Source organism: Colletotrichum phormii, assembly GCF_030913505.1.
Source record: "Colletotrichum phormii strain CBS 102054 chromosome Unknown BDP81scaffold_12, whole genome shotgun sequence".
NCBI lineage: Eukaryota > Fungi > Ascomycota > Sordariomycetes > Glomerellales > Glomerellaceae > Colletotrichum > Colletotrichum phormii.
In genome coordinates this window covers 362,706-386,652 of record NW_026851454.1, presented here as the reverse complement: position 1 = coordinate 386,652, position 23,947 = coordinate 362,706, and the positions used below count along the sequence as shown (strand labels likewise).

The 23,947-nt window shown below is 54.2% G+C and overlaps 7 protein-coding genes across 7 annotated transcripts; 5 read left to right on the top strand and 2 right to left on the bottom strand.

The window, feature by feature from the left end:
* The first annotated feature begins 1,023 nt into the window (after positions 1 to 1,023).
* On the top strand, positions 1,024 to 2,732 carry BDP81DRAFT_429840 (uncharacterized protein). The gene has a single exon (XM_060590552.1). The coding sequence runs from the start codon at positions 1,523 to 1,525 to the stop codon at positions 2,507 to 2,509; it is 987 nt and encodes a 328-aa protein (XP_060444141.1). The 5' UTR covers positions 1,024 to 1,522; the 3' UTR covers positions 2,510 to 2,732.
* Positions 2,733 to 8,476: 5,744 nt separating this feature from the next.
* On the top strand, positions 8,477 to 10,836 carry BDP81DRAFT_39009 (uncharacterized protein). Its single transcript, XM_060587354.1, has one exon. The coding sequence runs from the start codon at positions 8,761 to 8,763 to the stop codon at positions 10,822 to 10,824; it is 2,064 nt and encodes a 687-aa protein (XP_060444140.1). The 5' UTR covers positions 8,477 to 8,760; the 3' UTR covers positions 10,825 to 10,836.
* A 2,150-nt stretch (positions 10,837 to 12,986) lies between these two features.
* On the top strand, positions 12,987 to 14,666 carry BDP81DRAFT_321986 (uncharacterized protein; the record flags this gene model as incomplete). Its single annotated transcript, XM_060584664.1, has 2 exons — positions 12,987 to 14,426; positions 14,484 to 14,666. The coding sequence occupies 2 exons, from the start codon at positions 12,987 to 12,989 to the stop codon at positions 14,664 to 14,666; spliced, it is 1,623 nt and encodes a 540-aa protein (XP_060444139.1).
* Positions 14,667 to 16,343: 1,677 nt separating this feature from the next.
* On the bottom strand, positions 16,344 to 17,457 carry BDP81DRAFT_490220 (uncharacterized protein; the record flags this gene model as incomplete). The annotated part of the gene is made up of 1 exon (XM_060595279.1): positions 16,344 to 17,457. A coding segment is annotated over one exon (960 nt), but the record flags the coding sequence as incomplete, so codon positions are not given.
* A 1,223-nt stretch (positions 17,458 to 18,680) lies between these two features.
* BDP81DRAFT_276117 (RmlC-like cupin domain-containing protein) lies at positions 18,681 to 19,226 on the top strand (the record flags this gene model as incomplete). Its single annotated transcript, XM_060582965.1, has 1 exon — positions 18,681 to 19,226. A coding segment is annotated over one exon (546 nt), but the record flags the coding sequence as incomplete, so codon positions are not given.
* A 78-nt stretch (positions 19,227 to 19,304) lies between these two features.
* On the top strand, positions 19,305 to 19,982 carry BDP81DRAFT_429833 (mannose-6-phosphate isomerase). Its single transcript, XM_060590551.1, has one exon. The coding sequence runs from the start codon at positions 19,404 to 19,406 to the stop codon at positions 19,899 to 19,901; it is 498 nt and encodes a 165-aa protein (XP_060444136.1). The 5' UTR covers positions 19,305 to 19,403; the 3' UTR covers positions 19,902 to 19,982.
* Positions 19,983 to 20,114: 132 nt separating this feature from the next.
* BDP81DRAFT_472319 (sulfate permease) lies at positions 20,115 to 22,840 on the bottom strand (the record flags this gene model as incomplete). The annotated part of the gene is made up of 3 exons (XM_060594612.1): positions 20,115 to 22,296; positions 22,355 to 22,500; positions 22,564 to 22,840. The coding sequence occupies 3 exons, from the start codon at positions 22,838 to 22,840 to the stop codon at positions 20,269 to 20,271; spliced, it is 2,451 nt and encodes an 816-aa protein (XP_060444135.1). The 3' UTR covers positions 20,115 to 20,268.
* Between the last annotated feature and the right edge of the window lie 1,107 nt (positions 22,841 to 23,947).

Sequence of the window (23,947 nt, the reverse complement as noted above, 5' to 3'; positions counted from 1 at the left end):
TCTTTGACGCCTTGGAATAACTCCAGAGTTCCAGCATCGGTGGCTGAGGGCCGTGAGAAGGCCTTTTTATATAACCGGGCTTGCCAGCACATTCATGGAAACTTGCCTCACAAACAGATACACATTGCATATCATTTACACAAAGATAACATTCATAGCTCATATCCATCAACACATCCGATTTTCTCCAACAAAAGCAGAAACCAATTCTCTAAACATACTGCAGCATGTCTCTTCTAGACCCAGTCATCGACCAGAGCAAGTTCCCGATTCACTTGCCCGCAGAACTGTACCTTGAAGTAGCTCAATGGCTTGGCGAGTTTCAGACAGAGATCCAGAGACCAGAGTACGCACCGCTGAACGATAACAACGTGGAGAACGACATTGTCAGGCGCAGGACAGTGGTAGGGACCATCATATTGGCGGCCAAGGAAATGCGTCCCACAATGGCCATGCTCAACGCGGGTATGGTCAATAAATACTATCACAACACAATCACCAACGTTGATCTCCGGTGGGACGCCCAGAGCGAAAACCCGAGAGCCTGCTACCACGCCGCGGTGCATAATCACGTTGATCTCCTTCGCTGGGCCCTCGAGCAGCCGGGGGCCAAACCGGACTACGTGCCGCACTGCGCCCGTCAGCTGTCTGCATGGACACCACTTATGATCGCTGCGTCGAAAGGCTATGCTCAAGTCGTGGAATTGCTTCTTCAACAAGGGGCCAATCCTGCTTTGAGCTTCGAAGGCCGTCCCTCGTGGTGGATACCGCGTCCGTTTGTTGCAAGCCGCGAGTCAAATATGAATCTACATGAGTTTGACAGAGATACATTTCTGCAACCCTCGGTCCTTCACGCTGCCTTGCTGGCTCCCCAGAACGCGCTCATGATTTCCAAGAATATTCTCAGGTCTGTCCCATCCAGCTTCTTGACCAAGATTTCCGATCCGCGTAGGCTCTTCCTTGGTATTGCTGTTGCTCAAGATCACGTCGACTTGGTGGATGTGTTAATCAATCGAGGCGCAGACTTCGATCACGGAGGCACAACTAGCTTTCATATGAACGCTCCAGTACTTCATCACGCCATCTCCGGCAAGATGGTTCGCAAGTTGACCCTAGCAGGGGCGCCGCTACATACGCCTGTCGAGTTCGGCCTCAATGCCCTCCATGCCGTATGTCTTCGTCAGACAGATTGCTCTTCTGCAATCAGAGAGCTCGTCCGGCAGGGCGTCAAAGTGGAAGATATCACAGCTAGTATAGACCGGCGGCCACCTACATTCGTCCACCACGAGCCTCGCAGAAGAATCCCCCAAACAGCTCTCAATCTCGCATGCAGGCAGCTCAATCTTGCTCATATCCAAACACTGCTTGAACTAGGCGCTCACCCGCTCGAAGCTTGTCTTGAGGACAACAGTATTGACAACCAGAACGATGGCGAGTTCTGCAGGGTGACACCCCTTCACGATTTGTTTGTCCCCGATTACACGGCCTTGCAGACCCGGATGAAGAGCCACGAGGAGATAGAATGCGCCATAAAAACGGCTTTCAATTTGTTAATCAGCCACCCCCGCAAGGTGCGAAAGCAGTATCGTCCTACGGAAATGTCTGCCTCGGGTCTCCAGGTCATGATCTCATGTCTAAGCTTTCGCATGAACACTGGATCCGTCCCGACACCTACAAAGAACATGATCTTGGTAAGTACACCCCGCTTCAGCTTTTCTTCGTTCATCCGTTTTCAGACGACACCGAGATCCCACAGGCTATGTTCGACTTGGCAGAAGATGGAAGGGATCAGATCAACGCAATCATAGAGCCGTTTTACATCACGCCGCTGCTGGCACTCCTGGGCCACCGCTTCGATCACTCCCTCGGTGTTGGAAACTTTTACCGGCCAAAGCTGGTCGAGTGGCTTCTGGCACACGGCGCCGAACCGAACATGTGCGACAGGGAAGGCTTCTCGCCCCTCCACTATGCAGTCTTCTGGCTCGATGCACGGGCCGTCGAGCTTCTCCTCCGTTATGGCGCTCGGATCAAGCGTAAGGACAAGTTGAAGGTCATTAATGTCCTCTTCGGTGGCATCTACACCAGGAAACACCATGAAGAGTCGCAGTGTAACAGCCTACACCCGAGCATGTGGGTGAGGATGGTGCAGAATGTCGACTTGCACTTCACGTCGAGTCATAACGTCGGCAGCAGCTGCATCGAGCGCTGGCAGCCCGGCACGTCGCTGCCCGCATGTACGGTCCACCACGAGTACCATTCTTCGTGGGTCTCGGAGAGGAAAGAACAGTCGGTGCACCCGGAGCTCGTCAAGCGGTGGGGAAGTTTGCGTAAAGCTATGAGCAGGAGTGCCGAAGAGCGCAAGAGGGAGATCTTTAAGGCGACGGTGCGAACGCCAAAGGTGCTACCCTTTTCGAAGCCCAGGGCGATTATGCGACGTAATAGTGAGTTGTACCGGACCTGGTCGGAAAGGGCCAATCCTGACACGATTCGGTACAGTGTTTTGGACTGAGCGATGGCGACGCACCAGAGTCCTTGGTTTCTGAACGAGATCAAGCGGCTTGGTGGAAAGGCTGGAGATTATCGGCCTGGGGTTTCGCTGGGCTCTAGCGTATGGACATCACCGGGCTACTTATGCGGGAGGGGGGGTGGCCAGGGCAGAGGCCGTTCCTTCAGCTGGCTGTATATACTTCAATTAGCCCACCAATAGCTCCTACCTCGTATATATAATACAGTGTTTATGTTAACTTAACGGTAAGTACGCCCCTTCCTCTTATATCTCAGTTTATTATATTAGCAGAGCAGCCTTCCTACAATAGAGCAGTAATTCTAGTAAAGATTTCAAGGCCCAAGGGATTCAGGACATTATTCTCAAGAGTTGAAGAGCAAAAAAGGCGTCCTTTTACATACGTAAGGGCCGCTCTCAAGACAAAGGGTTACCTAACCAGCATAAAGACCCCTTAGGGACATACCCCCCCTAAGCAGCATTAGAATAGACCTCTGTCGAGAGCACCCCCCCTCCCGGGTAGGTACTGCTAGATCATGAAAACTACGTAGATGCTTGACGAATGCGCGTATACTTGCGCATTTCCCTAACCATAAAGTGCCGCTTCCGACTTCGTCATTGCCCATAGAGGAAGAAGTCTTGTTCCTAAAGTATCGTAGGTTGAGAGACGAGACTCGGAAAGTGAACTGGCTTTTACAAGTGGACAATTCCAAGACTTGAACATAAAAAAGGAACCCAAAGTAGTGAGTACATACAGGTCATAGTAAAAACATTTGACGAGTCTTCTAGGCTTGGCTGGAGTCTGGAAGTTGGGTTTTCTTCCGTCGAGCTCAGATTTCCGTGGTGCAGTAGGATGCTTGAAACGAAACAATCTTGAGGCAGCATCACATGGTCTTGATAATATGTCGATGGAATATTGAGTCATCATGCGGAGATAAATTCAAGCTCGATGATCAGAAAAGTAGTCATATCTGTTGTATTAGCCCCCAAGACAGATTACTGTGCTGAGACTTTGTATGTATTTCCCAATGATGGCGAGAAGATGATGGTCGTGGTGACTGCTTCAGCGTTCTCTGAAGCTGGCAAAAGCACAAGCATGAGGAAGGCCACATTATCGAAACACGTGTTCATGACCTATGGAGTTGCTTCTTGTGATTTCGTCACAGTTGACAAGTGTTTGTCGGTTTGGCGAGAGGGAAACACATGGATTAAACATATGACTCCGATGAAAAGCAATCTTTTGAATTTCCAAGATTCTCAGTTGCATGCTAGATGAGAAATTCAGAAGGGTGGCTATTGAAATCCAAGAAAATACATCAGGCCGTTGATTTCTCGGTGATTTGCGAGCAGAATCGGTTAGAGCACAGGTTAGTCCAAAAAGGGGGCACTCTACGAACAAACAACACAGTGATCGATTCCCTCACGAAGTTAAGCAAGATGCGGGAGTTTCAAAATGTCGAGGGTGTCAAGGGAAGTAAGAAGGACACTCGACGAGGAAACATACACGGTGATCAAAATAATCTCCTCGAGTGACCAACTATTTGAGGGGGATCACTACAGCATCAGAATATTAGCCTTGACCTTTCATTCTTTTATGGACAAATCGAGATTTATCTCATCAGCGAGTCCAGCGGAAACATCAAGCACTGCGGATAAGTCAATCTACTCATGATGTCGGTTGGGCTTTTCCTTCAAAACCGATAAGGGTCAGGGTCCGATGGGATGTCAGAGATTCTAGACCGCCCATCGAAAAAAAAGTCATCTGAGAAAGTGTCGATTTGCGACGGGGTTCACCCCCTTCCCAGGGCTGACTCGGGCTCTCGCGAAATTCAGCTGGAGTGTTTGGGGGGGCTCCGCTGGGTTCTTTTGAGAGAGGAGGCCATCCTCTTCATTTCGTGATGTTCTTTTGATACCTTACTTCGTTTGCAGAGAATCACTTTCGATCGTCTGAGTCAGTGTCCATGGCGTAGCTAGATGAAGGAAGTGCAGAATAACTTCCTTGTGTGAAGCCAAGAGACAGTGTCTATTCGTAGGCGAGAGGAAGGATGAAGGGGGATATCCATCGCGAGACTGTACGAAGACCAAAACCAGATGCACAGTGAAAAGTGTCATGACCTGGAGGCCGCAAAGATCAATCTCTGTCCCGTGACGCAATCAATCGACAGCGAATACAGCGAAATGTTGCAGTGAGATGACAATTTCTAGAAGAGCTTGAGGCCGGCCGGCCGCTCCATTACTTGAGATGTTGACGCATCTCGGGTTCTCATAGGACCCCGACCAACAGGCTGCCTGCACGAGTGCGAGTATCCGTATTGCTGGTTTACAATGGATCCTCTACTAAGGTCAGACTGGTCAGTACGGATAGACGGCGATCGAGCGGAAGATGTAAGCCGCAGGGGGGGCCCTCAGTCTCCTCAGATCAGTCAGGCTCGGAAGTCAACCGCACATGAATCTGGTCTGCGGAGTGATCCCATGACAAAGCAGTGGCAAATTGTAGGACTGAGATTTAGGCAAAGAGTTGAGCATGGATGGCATTGGTGGGACCTGAGGAGGTTTATATTCCACAGTGCAGTCTATCTCGCGTGCGGCTATCCGTACGGACACGCCTGCATCTCAGCTCTTGAGGCTCTAGGGAACCTGGAGGGATTGTGACCATCTATATGAAGTTCTGGGGCTGTAGCGAGAGTGAAGGCGGCTCGAGATTATACACTCAACAAAAGAGTGGTAATCTGCGGGAATAGCAGTTTCTTTTTCGTCTCGTAGCGAGTTTCCTCGAGATAGAGTTTGAGGTAATCTTGAGATTGTTTCTATATGGTGCCTTGTTCCATCGCAGGCAAAAACCGAGCAAGTAGACAGCAAACGTGCGGTGCAAAGGTTAACATGTTTTCTAAGATTGCGCATTTGGGACTGTGGGAGGCGTCGTGAGATTACCCGCTGTTTCTTGCTCATTGTGCCCGGCCCGGGGGGGGGGGGGGGGGGTCCGCTCATCGGCATGAAATGCCGGACAGAGTTCTTGGGAAGTTTTCTCGGATTTGATTACGGATACACAACGATGCGGTCGGTTGGAAAGTTGTCCCAGCTGTCTGTCACCTAATCGCCTGAGCCGGGTGGCCGTACAGTAGTGCCATCCTTAGATTAAGACCAGATCTAGCTTCTCTGTGATGCGTCCGTGTGCAGTAACCAGTGATGGAGAGGAAAGTCTAATTGTTGGTAAATATAACCAAGATCCAGACGAATATGATCGACTGGGCGGAATACTACGTCAAAAAAGGGTAGCAAGCAGCATGACGATCCAAAGAGACCCTACGAATCACGATTCCGGGTTTTGTCGGTATTTCATATGGATACGCTTTAGTTTGAGAAAGAAGCGCGGGAGAGGCGCGGCGGCGGCGGCGCCCAGCCCACAATTTGGATCCCAAGACGTTACAACTTTGTCGGCTGGTGGAGTTGGGAGTGGGAGCCGGGGGTGCTTGGCAGGAGAATTTTCGAAATGATTTCGGGATTAGTGTCAGGGGCGGGATGTTCGTGTTGACAAGGGCCTTGGGTTCTTAAGCGAGATCCTCTTTGGACTCTGGAGACTAGACTGGCCTTGTCATGGGCCGTGAACCCGTTATCCTTGGAGGAGGAGGGCGGGAAGAGGAGTGACTCGTGAGAGAGATCTAGAATTTCGGGGAATTTTGATGAGCTGACTGGATGATTTGAGGGGTTTGCAGCAAGACTCGATGCTAGCTAGGCGCAGGGCGAAGGCGGCTATCTGCATGGTGGTCCATGGAATCACATAGTATGGGTCGGGAAGTTTTTGTGGCGGTTGGCATGAGGCGAGGTGATGTCAATAACCTGGGGTCCTGTCAGAGAAGACAAGAAAAGAAACCACCCAGTCCGGCAGTTGATGTGTCATCACTATTGTTACTATCCTTACGGAACCGCTCTCCTTCAAGTTTATCTACGGATGCAGTCTGGTCGAAGTTGGTTTAGAACGATCATTGATGAGATAGAATTTGTAGATGGCTTCACTGATCGCCAGAGAGAGGCTTGTTTCTCATCTCATACCTCACTCGGGAAATGAAATGATGAACTATGATGAGATTCATGTGGATGGAAAAAGAATCGGGAATCGAATCAAGTTGAGATGAATACGAAAAAGGCGGAAAAACGAAAATGTCGAGAGGAAAAAAAGTGTAATCATCATCCCAACTCGCATAGCAACACTCATGAACCGCCAATCTAGTTGCGACTCGGTAAACGCTCAAGCACCAAGGCAACCCCAGTCGGCGCTGACAGGTGTGACAAGGGATAGACAGGACGTTCATAGAGCTCTGCAAGCGAGTGGAAAGAGAAACCGAGAAGAGAACTGACGGCAGCCGGGCAGACCAAAGCCTAGGCCCAACGCTGAACCCATACGCGCTAGACTGATTAGGGGGGGGGGGGGGGGGCAGGCTGGCAGCAGCCAACAAGATGAATTTGATCAAGAAGCCGGAAAAATGAGCTGATGGCTGATGGATCATGGGTTGACGAGCTTGTCTTCAAGGCTGGGTTTATTTGGGTAAAGTAGTGATGGCTGTGAGTCTGCAGCTGCGAGGATTGAGGAAGACTGGAAGTCGAGTGCCCTGTTCCCCGGATTTTCGGAATGTTCCCAAGCCTCAAGACAATAAGTCCTTTGTAAATCCATGGAAGAGCTGACAGACGAAAACAAAATAGACACAGAGCGAGATGGTGGCAGAGAAGAGTGGGATGTCGAGACCGGGTTCTTGAAACCAAGCGATCAACAGACGGCGGCCCATTGGTGGAATGCGCTACGATGACCCTGGACCGCCCACTTGTTTGACATGAATAAAGGAGTGAGCGGGAGGCCGAGGCGCTGAGGTGTGGTGCTTTTTTACTTTGGAGTCTTGCCTCAACAGTCAACTCTACCTCTTCCCGCATACGCCTCTGACCGTAGGCCTGGTAAGAGACCGATGGGCGCTAGCAGGCCTGTTTGTCTTCCTAGCCCCTAGGTGCTCCGTTCTTCCGTGGTGATGTTCTAGTCACTTTCGCTGGACGGAATCACGGATACTATGCCTCGTGTAAGGCCTGGTCCATGAGCCGAGAGGCCCGTCGTCTAAAGTTGAGAATTAAGATCGGAGTGTTAAGGCAGGGCAAGCAGCCACCCGCGAATCCGAGCTTCTGCATGACAATCCCTTCCGGAAGTCTATCCATTGCGCGGGATCAAGAGTGTATAATCGGAGCTTACCAAGATGAACCTCTCTAGGGAAACGCTGTCGGCTATTTAGGGTGTACCTAGCAGCGACGGGAAGAAACGAGACGACGGCTGGCTCTGAGAGAAACAACGGAAGTTTAATACAGAGTAACTTTACGTAGTAGCAGATGGCATCATGGAAGACGAATACCGTCATCTCCCACCCAAAGCATCTTCACTGGTGTCCCTAATCGATGACCTTCACGGCTTGCCCAGAGCCCTGAAAACTCTAGCGCTTGGTCTGTCCACCGCCACTCCATGTTCGTGTTCTTTTCTTCTCGGTTGGCGTTCCATGGCGTTCCCATCCAGAGTGAAAGTCTTACACTAGTCCACTGACCACTCCATGTAGGCAAAGCCACCCCGGGCCCCGGGATGGACGGGCTGGGGAACAGTCGAAATTGCATCCTCCGCCGCGTTTGCTGTGGTGAAACGGCCAGGGAGATTTGACCAGCCCAGGATCGTGTGCAATCGACTTACACGCACATACGCCCATCCAGATTACAGAGAGGGGTTGCAGAGTAAGGAACCACATACTCTATTGGGTCCATGTCTAGCATTCTAGCCCTGTCGTCCTGCCTGCCTGTCTGTCTGTTGCTGACAACCGCGACGGCGGTGCTCTCCCGAAATCTCCAGAGACTACTCCGTAGAGTCCACCCACCCCCTTACCTGATGCTGGTCTATGCTGGCCATGTTGGTGGTAGTGGTGGTGCGGGTTCCCAATATGGGCAATATGGGGATCTTGTTGAACGGCTCCATTCGCGCCATTGTCTTCTTTAAATGGAGGCAAACTCCGCACCTCCCAGCTAGTCATCAAGGCTTTCCCTCTTCTCTTCTTCTTGCGATCAAGGGATTGTTGACCATCTCCTTGCCCAACCGACATTCTTTTTTCCAGACATTCGTTCATTCACTCATTCAAAAGGCTCTAGTCCTTTCAAACAAGCTACCAAACGAGACATACACGATCATTCATTTACTGAACTTTGAAAGTTCCTGAACTGCTATATATACAACAACAGCAAACATGCGTTTCTTCTCCGTCCTCGGCTTCGCGGCCGCGGCCGTCGCCCAGCTGACGTCGTCTTCCCTCGAGAAGCACGTTGACACCGCCACCATCAAGTCCTTCAACCCCATCAAGGAGGCTTACTGGACCGGTCTCCCCCACCATCGCCGTACCCCCTTCGCCGTCTCCCCCGACGGAAAGTCGGCCTGGCTCGCGTACCTCGACTCCTCCGAGACGGGCGTCCACGTCCAGCAGATCGACCCCACCACCTTCGCCGCCACCGGTGACCCCGTCACCGTCTCGGGCGGTAAGGAGGCTGCCGGTCTCGTCGCCCACAACGATGGTTTCGCTGTCATGACCAACGAGGTTCTCTCCGGCTCCGGCACCGACGTCGCCATCGCTGTTCTCTACCGCTACACCACCGGCAAGACCGAGCCCACCTTCAAGACCTGGCTCGGCGGCCCCAACGTCGACGGAAGCCAGGCCATGGCCTCCCCCGACGTCAACGGTGACCTCGTCTTCTCCGAGAAGGCCGGTTACTACGCCGCTTACATCGTCGTCACCGCCTACCAGGGCGATGCCACCGGCCACTTTGGTGATGCCATCCGCTACGTTGACACCGCCGGAAAGCTCACCTCCATCTCTGGCGCCTCCTCCAGCTGGGGCTGCTCCCACAACACCGGTATCGCCTTCGAGGCCGCCGACGCCGCTCCCTTCGCCTCCATCTGCGCCGAGGACCAGGGTGCCGTCTGGCTCAACACCAAGTCCCAGGGCATGACCACCGACAACGTCAAGATCTCCAACGAGCACGTCATCAACGGCGGTGCCAACGAGGCCATGGGCGGTATGTCCGGCTCCTACTCCAACCTTGCCCGCTTCATCGGCGCCGACTCGTACATCTTCTCCTGGGTCTCCCGTGGTGCCATCGACCTGACCGAGAACTCCTGGATGGGCTCCGGCTACACCACCTCCAAGAACCGCACCAACAACCGCAACGTCGCCATCGCCCTCTTCTCCGACAAGAACACCCTCGTCGGTTCCCAGGCCACCTCCGTTGCCGGCACCGCCGACGGTGACTCCCAGGTCAACTGGATGACCTCGGGCTCCAACGACTGCTCCAACGCCCACGCCGCCACCTTCGACTCCTCCAAGGCCCTCATCACCTGGGAGGAGATCTCCTCCCCCACCTGCGCCTTCGACGCCATGGGCTGCCAGGGTACCTTCGCCGGCACCAAGTTCCAGATGGTCGGCAGCGACGGCAAGAAGATTGGTGAGGTCCTCAGCTCCGACGACACTTACGTCGCTGGTGACATGGTTACCATGTCCGACGGCCGTATCTGCTGGCCTTACGTCTCCATGACCTGGAAGCTCGACGGCCCCGTCACCGGCTCCCCCGTTACCAAGATGTCTTTCGCTTGCATGGCTGGCGGCGCCGGCTCCGGCACCGCTTCTTCCGCTGCTCCCGCCTCCTCTGCTGCCCCTGCCACCACTGAGGCTGTTGACGCCGTCGCCACCAGCGCTGTGAACTCTGCTGACCCCACCTTCGCCTCCGGCACCGCCCCCGAGCCCATCTTCGAGACCATCTCCGGCCCGGCCTACACCCCCTCCGCTTCCGCTTCCGCCCCGGCCGCCGTCCCCACCTCCTCTGAGGCTGCCTCCGTCCCCGCTTCCGCCCCCGCCTCGTCTGCCCCGGCTGCCTCCGCCTCCGCCTCCGCCCCCTCCGGCGCTCCCGTCCCTATCTTCGAGACTGTGTCCCAGGCCCCTGCCTCATCTGCCGCTCCCGTTCCCGGCACCACCGTCTCCGAGGCCAAGCCCGAGCTGACCGCCACCCCCTCCGGCGCTCCCGTCCCTATCTTCGAGACTGTGTCCCAGGTCCCTGCCTCACCTGCCGCTCCCGTTCCCGGCACCACCGTCTCCGAAGCCAAGCCCGAGCTGACCGCCACCCCCTCCGGCGCCGCTCCCTCCAAGACCAAGAAGACTCGCACCCGCACCAAGACCCGTGGCCCCAAGCCCACTGGTGCGCCTGCTCAGAGCGGCAAGTGCAGCACCCGCACCACCATCAAGACCGTCTACGTCACAGCATAAATGAGTAGATGATCTGATACAATCTTACCTTGTGGGGATGATGAAAAGGGGTTGAGTTGAGAGAAGAGTGTAAGAGAGAAGGAGTTGGAAGTAGCAGCATCGAGCACGTCTCTTCTTCAGGTGAAGGCATTGTGGCTCGATGAGATTTCTTGTACATACTATGTACGACTTGTACACAAATTTCCCGCCTCGCATCTTTCTGTTCCCTTGCTCACCCGCTTGGATGAAGGGCATCAGAAGAGCGAGTAAAGGCCACTGGCCGGTTTTGAGCAAAATTTGAACAAAGACTCAGTTCATCATCGGCAGTATTCCGGCGAGCGCGCTCCCATTTTGTTTTCCACGCTCGTGCCCATGACTCCCTGTTCTTTATTTTGCGGGCCTCTTATCCCAAGTAAGCACTTGACTAGGTCAATTATAGAAGTGACCGAAACCGACGCGATGAAATGCGAGAGATTCGGAATCCGGCAGGTGAGTGTTGTGGAAAAGCCATGTGATGGACATGGAAGATGAGTCGCGCACAGTTGTGAGAAACGATGGGGGAAGAAGAGGAAATGAGAACCAAAGTCAGTGACGACCTCGCTGAGATCAAAGCGGCACCTTAACACTGTTGCTAACGGCCACTTCCGAACCAATAGACCCGCCGATAGTCTACCAGAGTTGAAATCTGCCCTTTGTAAGCAGCAAGATGGACACAGAAGACCAGGGGGATTACTCTCAGAAATCACTTTCCAACCAACAGTCTCCAACGGTCGGCTTGTCTCAGTTGAAGCTAGTCCTGACTTTCTCTCTCCCAAGGATCGAAAGAAATAAGAGGCGGCCTAAACCCCCGAATGGGCAGACCAGCGGAGCCACTTGGCGATGATGACACAGGATAACCCTGTCACGCATCCTGCTAACTTCAGGGGCAACCATCTGTCAGACTGTAAGGTACCGCGGTGCGACGAATCGACGATAACGGACCGCCATTGGGGGCCACCTCCATATCCCAAAAGAGCAAAAGGAGCAAAAGCTGACAGTCATGACAGGGTAGCATCAAGCCAATGGCGACCAAGATGTGGACTTTGACGTCCTAATTGGGCGGTTCTTCCCGAGCTAGAGAGGACGGGATCCCCATTGAGCTCTTCTCGTCGATAGATGGGAGATCACCAGGGGATCAGTTGAGTTTCGATGATCAACAAGGGCCCAATGAGCACGCATGCACAGCATTTGAGCTTAAACCGTGTTGGTCTCTTTGGGAATAGAATCGAGTCTAGAGAAAGGATTCCCGTCTTCCCTTCTCCCTGGTCGGACCCTGACTCTTGTCCCACCTGATTCCTACCTGACGGCGCATCGTCCATACCCGGGCAAGACTCCATGAGTCCATCACCAACGAAGGATGTATCTGGCCGAAAACGTGCCTTTTCTGCTGTCATGCCCCCGGAGAAAGACGCGCGGAGCCCGTCAGCGGCATCTTTCCAAGACCCCAAGACACGTTTGTCCGGCTATCATAGCCGTGCTAGAGGAGAGAAGGAAGAGGGCAGCGGGTTGGTTCCCCCCACCTCCGGCCAGTATCCGGACAATGTTCAAGACCATGTGGTCGTGAGAATAACCTAATCGAGTGGCTGCTAATCCGTCAACGTTGCATCTCAGTCACGTACCAATCCCCTCCGTCTCCTCCGTCCTATGCTAACGACCCCTGCCATCGAGAGGAGAACCAGATAACCTCGTAGGCTCGTAGCCCGGGTAGGCATCACACCATCTTCCAGCCGCGTCCGCTTCTGTCGTCCAGTCATGCGTGAGATGTGCCCCCGAGCATCGAAGATACCTTGCTCGGTTTCCGTCCCGGCAGCTGCGCCATTGCCGACAGACCAATCTGATCTGGCATATGGCTAACCATTCTTGGGCAAGGGGAAGGGGGAATAAGACATACAGATGGAGACGATGGAGGGAGAGAAGAGACAAGCGGCCACCTTATAAGGCCTAGTGGCCGCCTCTCCCGTCAAGTCTCACAATGTTGAAGCTGTAGACATCTCCTCGTCGGTGATCTCGCGCTCCTCAAGTCACTCTTTGAATCAGCCAGGCCAGCTTCGTTGCTGTGCGTCCTCTCATTTTTCCAACGACATTCGTTCAGAAAACCCGACATTCTTTGATCCATTTTTGCTTTTCTCTTTGATACCCTCATCATGGTCCGCTCAAGTGTCTTCGGTCGTTTCCTGACCGGAATGCTCCTTGCTTCTGGCGCAGCCGCTCACACCGAAGGCTGCAGCTGCTCCTCCGATGGCATCCAGCGCGTCACCTACATCGTCGTCGAGATGCCCGAACAGCCCGAACAAGCAGCCTCCTCCTCCTCCTTCACAACACCAACCACCGTCGCGACGCCAACCTCCACGGAAAGGTTCACCGCGCAAGCAGCGCACGTAATCGAGGATATCCCAGCCTACGAGCGCCTCGCCGTCAAGCCCGAGACCCTCCGTCCTGCCGTAAACACAACACATACCTTTGGCGCCTCCGCCGCTCCTGGCATCGACACAAAGGACCCCATCAACATCGTTCCGGCCACGAATGTTTCGCTCTTCTACGCGGCCACGGACACGGAGGAACAGGGCTCCATCGACATGAAGATCGTGTTCAAGAACCCTGCCGTGGTCATCGAGCACGTCGACGCCGTCAGCAACGTTGCATGCGGAGACGATGAGCTCACCGTCTCCTTCTCCTCTCTGGACGCCTTTGACGAGGCCGTCAAGGACTGGACCGACTCCGCAGAAGAAGGCTTCATCCTCATTACCAACCACATGGGCAACTGCGACGCCGAGTTCGAACGCGGCTTCTTCCTCGCAACGGGCCTGACCTCCAGCAAGGGCGACCTCTCGATCACAGTCGCCGCGTCAAAGGAAGAACTCACAAACATCGCCGGCGAGTGCGAAATGTCCTTTACCTCTCTCCCGGCCGCCACGCTCTCCAAGCGCCTCACCCTCGACCCGTCCGTCTCCCTCACCTTTGCCGAGGGCCTCGCCGAGGACACGGTGCTCTACAGCGACGGGCAGTACGTCAACATCACGGCCGACGAGGCTTGGTTCAGCTCTAGCATCACCTTCTCCGGCTACCTAAAGTACAACTTTTGGGGCTTCAAGCTGCAGGCCCTGTACTTTGACCTCGACACGACCTTTGACTCAGCCGTCGGCGTCTCGGTCGACGTCGCCGCGTCCTACAGCCACGCGCTCAAGTACGCCCCGGACGCGTTATCCTACTCCCTCGTCTCCGTCCCCGGTATCGTCGAGCTCGGTCCGGGCGTGGCGTTCGCCGTGGGCTTGGATTTCGACGTCTCGGCTGCCGTCGGCGTCACTGCCGGACTGAGCGTGAGTCTGCCGGCGGGCAACGTCCATCTCGATCTTCTCCACGGGGAAAAGTCGTCGGCGAGCGGATGGGAGCCGAAGTACAGCAGCTACGCCAACATCACTGAGTCAGCCGACGTGCGCGTCGACGCCTCGGCGGACGTTACCGTTCAACTGGCGTTCAAGTTGCTCGGCGGGCTGGTCGATCTCAGCTCCGGCATCACGGCGACGCCGGGTTTCGATAACGTCTTCAAGTTGTGCGGAGAGCAGAATATGGGAGTCGGCGGTAGCGTTGGTGGCAGCAGCAGCAACAGCAGCAGCATCGGGGGCGGTAACTTTACGAGCAAGCCAGCCGAGGTGACGCAGGTGAGTGTTGATGTGCCCAAAGACGGGTTGATCTGCGCCGAGAAGAATGGGGTCGAGTTTGCAACGGATTTCTACTTCAACTTGACTGGGTTCGCGACTCAGTGGTGGAGCGGCGAGCTTTACAGCACCCGTGTGCCGCTTTGGGATCTGTGTTACAGCTTTTGAGGAGCTTCACCGGTGGTGACGTGCTCTTGGCATGTCTTACTACTTTTGTTTTCTTCATTCATGATGTATACTTAATATCTGTAACCTAAAGTAATTACTTCCATGTCATCTTGCCCGTAAGCCTCTCCGTTTCGTCACATATTCCTACGCAAGCCGCAGTATGTGCGTTCTAGTCACGTCTATTTCTTTTCCCGTCCAAAGTCCTCTATTATCTTGACTCTCCAAGTTGATCATAATCAAACTAGCAAGCGCAATGGCATAAGATGGGTCTATGATGAGTATATGCCGCAACAAGACATGATCAACGCGGGTTTCGCAGACGATCACGGGTTCCAGAGCCATAGAAAGCGAGCGGCAGATGTGAGGGAGATTCCAAGAATAGCTGCACCTGCTTTTCGGGGGCGGGGAGGAAGACAATAACCCGTCGTGATCTGCCGCCCGCCTCTGAAAAAAGAACGGAGACCGAAACCGGGACGGACAATGAGCCTGATCTCGACTCGATCCGACTCAACTTGATTGGATCTTGACTGAGGTGGACTCTTTCAACTCTGTCAAGGGCACTCGAGTCGATCGTTCGGGATAGTTCTCAAACCCCCACAATCCACCATCACATCATTCAAGCCGCTGGCTGGACCGCCGTGCGTGCCCCCTCCCTCCCTCCCCGGGCCCAGGGTCGTGGTTCCCCTCGTCCACTGTAAATCAAGCTTACTATGGTGATATTGGAGCTTATTTGCTGCTAATGTTTAAAAAATTCTTATTCCTTCTAGACCGTGCTCTCTTTACCCCCTTTTCCTTTTCTGTTGCGAGGTTGTGTACTGGGGGTGCGGTGTTTCAGGAGTCTGACATCCCGAGTTACGGATGGCACATGACGTTTATTCGTCCATCGGATGAGCTGGACGAACTTGGGTTGAACGTCACCTACAGCTTTTCAACTGGCAGGCTGACAGCCAAGGGGAACCCCAGACGGACGTTTTGGAGGTGGGCTTGGCGCATTGCGTCTTGAGCTTTTTCTGTCTATGTTCACAGTTCAGATGGATGTTGCCAACCTGGGCAAACTTGCCAAGACCACTTGACGTGGTAGTTGGAAGCACAGAATGTGAACGAGAAGCAGCAGAGGTGTCGGCCAAGACTTTTTCCCTGGAGGGATGTTGAGACAAACCGAGCTCCTGAGACTGTTGAAATGCGACTCCGCGAAACTTTTGTGGAGAAATCTCCGTGGTGGAGCTGTGAACATCAACTTCAGCCAAGACCAACCCACAACCATCTCACCATCAACAACAACAACGAGGGCTTCGGTTTGCCAGTCGTGCCAGTCACCTTTGCGGATACTTGTCCATGATCTATCGAGGCGCCGGGGAGTTTAGACGTTGGAGACAACGCCGATCTGAGAGGCCGCTCCGAGAGTCTGGCACATGCCATGGTTAGAGAGTGGTGACTCGGATCCAATGATCCAATGGTGGTTTGTTTCACGAGCGTTCTCCCCCCCTGAGGCCTATGGGATGATGGTATTGGCATCATTTTCATGGTCCATCACGTCGCGACCCACGGGCGGCTGGAGTTCAGCGCAAGAATACCAGATGATGGCGTAAAGACAGGGTGAACGCATGGGGTAGGCAGACCTTAATTGTGAGGTGAAGTCGACTGGCGGGATGGGATATAAAGCATGGCTTCTAGGCCGCTGGTGATAACGGCTACTCTTCCTCTTCACCCTCACCGCACCTCATCCATCACCACATTCTTCTCTTTCTCCTTATCCCTTGAGCCAGTCTCATTTTCTTCAACACTACTCGGGCAGTAGTCGTTCTTTTACTTGTACTTTACTCTCTTTTTCTTACATTCTCTCATACTTTACTCTCATATCTCTATCTTCTCTCACAACTCCAAGATGAAGTTCTCCACAGCAGCCATCGCCCTCTTGGCCGGCGTCGTCGCCGCGGCGCCCGCCTCCGAAGTCTCTCGCAGCCGTCAACGCCGCGCCGGAGGCAGCGAACTCATCCAGCAGCCCCAGTCCACCTTTGACCGTAACAACCCCAACGGCACCCCCGTCGCGGCCGGAGACCCTGACGACCTCAACGGTGACGGCGTCATCAACGTCTTCGAGGCCGGAGCACAAGCCAGCAAGCACAAGCGCGGTGGCGGCGGTAACGGTGGCCAGCAGGCTGCTGGTGCCGGTGCCGGTGGTAATGGTGCCCAGGCCAAGGGTGGCAACGCCAACAACCAGAACAATGCTGGCAATGCGGGTAACGCGGCGGATGAGGAGGATGTTGCCGCTGGCAACGGAGGTGCTGCTGCTGATGACGAAGATGCGGCTGCTGGCAACGGCAACGCTGCGGCAGACGATGAGGACGCTGCCGCTGGCAACGCAGCTGATGAGGAAGACGCTGCTGCTGGCAACGCGAACGCCGGTAACGCCAATGCTGGCAACGCTGGCAATGCCGCCGATGAGGAGGATGCCGCTGCTGGCAACGGTGCTGCCGCTGATGAAGAGGACGCGGCTGCCGGTAACGCAGGCAACGCTGGCAACGCCGCAGATGAGGAGGACGCTGCCACAGACAACGGAAACGCGGCTGATGAGGAAGATGCTGCCGCCGGCAATGGCAATACTGCTGACGAAGCCGACGCCGCGGCCGGAGGCGCCGCCAACAACGGAACTGCCAACGCCGGCGCTGCTACCGTTGGTGCTGCTGGTGCCGGTAAGGCGAGCAAGGCCAAGGCTTCTCGCAACGGCCGATCTCTCAACCTCTACGCCGCGCGCAACATTGCGCGCGGCCGTCCCTCCCGGCGCGCATAATTTCTCTTTAGGCGCTGAGGAGTCTGTCTTTCATGCCGCTGCTGGTGGGAAAGGAGACTCTAGTGAGGACAACCAGGGCTTTGGTGATTCCGGCCGTGCCACTGGCGCCAATGACGACTCTGAGCAGAGTGATCGCGCAAGGGGCAAGGGCAAAGGCAAGGGCAGAAACTAGTCCAAGGGCAAGTCGAAGTCGTATTCGCCTAGGAAAGGCGAGCAACCTAACCGGTCTGGCGATGGCCTCAGAGCCGAGGAGAGTTCGGCGATGATCGGTCGGCCTGATGGTCCTGGGTCTGGGCTTGGGTTTGCCAAGTTGTCTGAGTTCTATGAGATTCGGTGTGATGAGTGAAGAAAATAATATGGTAATCTAAAATGGCGCAGCTTTTTTGGTAATGTGAGGGAATATATGTCTTTACTACTGTTCCGTATCTAAATCAATGACATAACGTGATCACATTGATTGAATATCAGCTGATAAATGACAAACGCTACCTTGCATCTATTATCATACAACTTTTGCGATTGAGATGAGAATGGCTTGTGTTAAAGTCTCAAGATTGCTCCCTAGAGAAGCTCTATGCATGAAGTCGATATTTAGGAACTGAAGTCTAGGCCGTTTAGTTGTGACGGACGTGACCCTAACCACTTGGGATGGCTTCCAGAGTTAGTTGTGTTATGTCTGTCTACTGCAGTTTGGTTGTGAAGTCAGAACATGTCCTGTAGCATTGGGTCTAACATCGCAAACCGGACTATGCATATGATATTATGGACCAACCTAGGTTACCATTGCACGGAATCACGAGTCTAGCCTTGATCAGCCAAAGTATGTCAGCTTCTCTGAAGATGCCGCTGTCACACCGTTGACCGGAGCTGCAGGTCCGGCTTCGAGTTCGCCACGGCCCGCCGAGACTCAACAAAGTGGGACCGGGCGTCGGACGGATCCAAGACTTCGATGACGATTCTGTTGCGTCAATCTTTTCGACGTCACTAGCGGGTCACTCAATACTGAATTACACACCATTGACTTCTCGTGATATATCTATGCGCTTGCTGTATAAAATTCAAACAGCAATATTGTTCTCGTTAAACAGACGTGATCTCATAGACAGGATACCCCTGATCATCACTTAAAGCCACCACGCCAAAGTCACATCTGAAAGCAAAGGAAGAGAAGATAAAGCCAAGGGACCCAAAAAAGAAGGGAAAATACTCACCAAACCACCATCATGAGTTCACAAAGCTCAGTCTTCCAGCTAAGCGGCACATGCAACAACTACGACTGGGGCAAAAAGGGCCGCGACTCCCTCGCTGCGCGCCTCTGCGAAAACACCCCCAACGGCTTCACGACAAAATATGACAAAGCCTACTCAGAGATGTGGTTCGGCGACTACCCCGATTTTCCCGCCCGCGTTCTCGAGACCGGCGAGCTTCTCAAGGACGTCCTGGACAAGAACAAGGAACAACTCCTCGGCCAAAAAGTCATCACGGAGCTCGACGGCCAGCTGCCCTACCTCCCCAAGATTCTCTCCATCGCAAAAGCACTACCCCTCCAGATCCACCCAAACAAGTCACTCGCAAGCAAACTCCACGAGCAGGACCCCGAAAACTTCACCGACGCCAACCACAAGCCCGAGATCGCCGTGGCGCTGGGCCCGTTTGAGGTATTTGCCGGGTTCAAGCCCCTGTACCAGATCTCGCCCGTCTTCAACATCCCCGCCCTGCGCGACCTGATCCCCGACGGGACGACCAGGTGGACCGACGAGACGCTGCGGGAGGTCACGCGCCGCATCTTGCTCGCCGACGAGGCCACCGTCGAAAAGGCATCCGAGGCTCTCGGCGGCACGCCGCGCGAGGAACTGGGCGGGAACGGATACGTTCTGGACCTGTTGCCGCGTCTGCAGGGCCAGTACGGTAAAGGCGACAATGGTATCCTGGTCGCGCTGCTGTGCATGAACTTCTTGTCATTGGAGGCTGGGGATGCGTTGTATATCCCGGCCGACGGCATCCACGCCTACTTGTCTGGGGATATCGTGGAGTGCATGGCTCGGTCGAACAATGTCCTCAACACAGGCTTCTGTCCACCCGGCGACAGAAACAACATTGATTTGTTCAGCAAGACGTTGACGTTCAAGGCGCATAGCAAGGACGACGTGCTGCTACCTGCGGAGAAGAGTCCTCGGGGCACAAAAGGACGCACGGTCGTGTACCCGCCGCCGTTAAGCGAGTTTGACATGTTGAAGACGGACTTGGATGAGGGGAACAAGACAGAAATTCTAAAGGCAGGTGAAGGACCCTCAGTGGCTATTGTCACTGATGGCGAGGGGGTTCTTGAGGCGGATGGGAAGGAATTTAACGTAAAGGCTGGTCACATCTACTTTGTTGCTCCTGGTATTGAGATCAAGTGGGAAAGCAAGGGTAACATGCAGGTGTTTACGACTGTGGTATGACCTAGACAGACATTGATGGAGGATATGCGAAAGGATTAGCAGATTTAGAAGTATGACCTAATGAGACGATGGTTAGGATATTCTCATCCTCTATGACCAGTACTTTGATGCAATGGCTGCGTAGTAATATCGAGAGAGCCGTTCGAACATGAGCGAAGTGGCCTTTCAGATGTTTCAAGGCAAGTAACATGAGGCTGGTGCAAGCCCGAAATGGTTCAAAGAGAATTTTTCATCAAATTAAACTAACATGCTATTGGAGTATCTAAAGTATTCTAATATCATTCAAACACATGGAAATCACACATCATCTTCCGGACGGCTATGAGCGCACATCCAACGTGACAATGCCAACACATGACCGTGTACTTCAAATCTGCAGTCGATGATCCCTCGTTCGTGCACTCTTGACAGCACTTTCAACCGCCAGAGGGAGGTCGAGATGGAAGAACGGTCTGTTGATAGCACCGACAGCCCCGAGGTGCCGAACCCCTCCCTCCTTGGACCCCAAAACACCCTGCTCCAACACTGACGACGAAGACTGCTCTGAATCGCTCGCCACACCCACCGACTTCGACCTCGTCGTTACGACTTGCTGCTCGCACATCATCGGCGGCCGTCCCGCCAAATCAGCCAGACTGAAAACCGGCTCCCACCCATCCAAGTGTCCTGTCTTCGGACACCCAAACCCAGATACCGACAGCGCGCGCCGCGTCCATCGATTATGCACGCCGGCGAAATGCCACTCCACCGGCTCCGGCGCCGCCCACCTGTCGAGTTGGTTCCGTAGGTCAATCAAGCCCTCCACGGCGCCTGAGTCCATATTGTTGACGGCCGCGCAGTCCAGGATGACGGCCCGAAGGATCGGCTTCAGTAACGACGGGGCCTCGGTGTCGGTTTCGACTGTCGAGGGCGGGACGGGCTCGTTCCAGGGGCGGTCGCCTGGATGATCGTAGTGCGGTGTCGTGGTCTGGCGGGTGGATTGCCTGACATGCTCGATTAGGCGATCGACATACTGTGCTTGGTTGAGGTAATTAAAGCCCTCGGTGAAACAGTAGATGAAGACGCCTGGGTATAAATCGTTGACTTGTACAACGGGATTGGTGCCATCTTTGCGATCTAGCGGGAGAAAGACGTCGTGTGCTGCCGGGAGTCGGGGCGACGGAGGAGCCTTGCCGTGCGAGAGGGTCTGCGAGCTGCTGATAGAGTGGCGGTCCGAGTCTTTGTGATCGGGGGTGGCGCCGGCGTGGTGGTCTGGGTGCTGATAGACGCGTGCGCGGCCGAGGAGGCGGCCTTTGGAGCGGGCGAGGCGGAGGAGAAGGAGGGCTGCGGACAAGGCTACAGTGACGTAGATGCCGTCTTCGAGGCTGGTGAAGATGGAGACGAAGACGCCGATGAAGTAGATGAAGACGTCGGGGGGTGACATGAGCCATGACTTGAAGATGTGGTCTGGAGAGGTTATGAGGTTGATCACGGCGTGGATGATGAGAGCTGCTAGGCTGGCCATGGGGATGTAGTAGAGTACTGAGGTGAGGGTATATAAGGCGAGGAGGAGGATCGCTCCGTTGAAGACGCCGGCCATGGGGGTCCTTACACCGGCTTTTGAGAGAATTGCGGTGCCGCCGAAGGAACCTGTCGAGGAGTATGCGCCAAGAAAGGGGCCGAATAGGTTGGTGCATCCGATTGAGATGAGCTCTTGAGATGGCTGAACGGTATAGTTGTTAATGCGACCAAACGACTTGCCGATAGCAATGTGCTCAATCACAAGGATGATGACTGTGGCCGGTAGATCTGGCAGCAACGCCGAGATCAACTTAGTATTTAACGAAGGCGGACCAGCGTGCGTGAAGCCTTTTGGCAGTGTTCCAGTTATGCGAAACTTGTGCTCCCCGTTCTCTAGCCCGCGGTTCACCAAGAAGCTGATGAGTGTATACAGCAAGATAGTAAAAGTCATGCGCAGCGAGCAGAGCATCTCCCACATGCGCTTCCGCTTCGGCTGGGACCTGGCCATGCGCTCCGTGTACCACTTGATGGCAGCTAATAGCACTAGAGCAGTCAGCCCAATGGCGGCATCGAGCTTGACGTGGGGCAGGCCACGAGCCGTGTTGATAAAGACACGATAAGCAGCCTCTTTGGAGTTGACACCATCAATGCCAAGGAGGGATGGGATCTGGCTGAGCGTGATTGTGATAGCGGCGCCGGTGACAAATGCGGAGATGGCGACATGAGGGATGAACTCGATAATCCAGTCGAGGCGGAGGACGCCGAAGACGAGGAGCACGGCGCCGGCGAGGAAGGCGAGGGTTTTGGAGATTTCTTCGGGTTGGAATTCGCCTGGGTGTTCTTCGAGGACTTTGGCGCTGACTTTTCCGACGAGGAGGGACACGACGGCGGTTGCCTACGTTTTGAAGTCAGCATGAAGTTGTTAAGATTAGGTACCACTTTGGGCATCTTACTCCTATCGCAATGTCTTTTGAGGTTCCGAAGATCCAGTAAAGAGCTGCGCCGGTGAATGATGTGTAAAGTCCATATTCGGGGCTTAGGCGGGCGAGAAGAGCGTAAGCCATGGCTTGTGGGATGACTACGAGTCCAAGAGTGATACCTGAGTATCGTCAGTTACAGCCGCGAAGTTGTCGTGAAGGCTTAGAAGCCCGGAGGTGCTTACCCGCAATAGCGTCGGAAATGAGCCAGCGAGTGTTGTATCGGAGGATCCATTTCGTAAAGGGAAAAAGGCTTTTCACGTATCGAGCCGAGCCTTCTTTTGTTGGTACTTGCTCTAGTAACCATTCCTTCACTGTGGGATCCTCCTCATAGTATGGTTCGTATGGTGAAATGGCGCCGACAACGTGGTCGTGGAGTTCTTGTGTCTGGTGGCGGGTGCTGGCTTCAAGATCGATACCGAGTATCTTTGCGAGAACCGCACCAGCTTTGCTGGCCGCCATATTGGCTACGAATATATCTACTTCGATTTGATGTTAAGTGTATTACTCCAAAGTATGATTAATAGTTTGACTTGTTGTTTCGAAAGACTGGATGTCAAGTCGTTGAAAGCTGTCACTCGGTGAAGAGGAGCAAAGATCGTCACCGTTCAGATGAAATAGTCGAGCGAAAGACGGTGTACCTAAGTATGACTTGACAGAATACATGGGTTGGTTATAGGATAGAGACAACGGCTGTCTCGAGAGGCAAAGACCGACCGCTTTGCAAGAAGCCGCACCGCCAGCCGCCTTGGCGCCCGAGACTTATCGAAGGGTGGACAAGGGGGAAGCTAGCTTGGCAGCAGACCGGGGAAGATTATCCTTACGTTATGGGGCCTTGACACGGCGATCTAGAACAAGTTTACTCGGGTCTTCTTTGACTGAAGTACTCGTACAAGAAGCTTATTGAGCCAGGTCTAGTCCTTTCCTCGTCCCGGGCACTTCCATGTTGACTAACATGATACGTACGCGTTGCGAAACATGAGAAACGAGACTGAAGGGGGTGTATTCTAATGTTTGGCCAACTAACCAGCTTCATCAATCTGCCATCACGGCAGTGGCAGAGATTTCGTGGGGAGGGCGGGTCCTGTTTCCATGATACCGGCGTTGACTAGACCCTCTCGGCGACCAAAGACGATGGCCTAGAGGCTAGTGCCCTAGATGTGGATCACGAACATGAACGGTGTAGCCAGACTTGACTTGTGTCGCCGATGTGGACGATAACGCGTTGGAACTCCCGCATAGTATTGGCACCGGTGAGGGATGGTTGTTCTTTTTCGTCACCGGCCGATAGCCGTCCCGGAAGGGGCTGGGTGGCGCGGGTATCGGTCCTCGGCGGGCGGGATCCACGATGGAGAACGGGCGCGGCCCCGTTTGTCGGGGATCGATGGAGGTCACGCTTCCTTGTCTTTCGATGGTAAGAGTGTTAGAGTTGGGCGCTTCACGGCTGTTTTATTCTTCTCTTGGCATTGAGTTCATGCGGCTCTGCCAACTGGAGCACATCTCGTCGTCAACGACTGGAATGGTCCTCAGCCAGCCATCGTCACATCATGAAGGAGCTGAGTGTTCACT

What these genes read in the sequence shown, in the direction of transcription:
- BDP81DRAFT_429840 (XM_060590552.1), top strand. Translation starts at nt 1,523, where the DNA reads ATGCGCCATAAAAACGGCTTTCAATTTGTTAATCAGCCACCCCCGCAA.
- BDP81DRAFT_39009 (XM_060587354.1), top strand. Translation starts at nt 8,761, where the DNA reads ATGCGTTTCTTCTCCGTCCTCGGCTTCGCGGCCGCGGCCGTCGCCCAG.
- BDP81DRAFT_429833 (XM_060590551.1), top strand. Translation starts at nt 19,404, where the DNA reads ATGAACTTCTTGTCATTGGAGGCTGGGGATGCGTTGTATATCCCGGCC.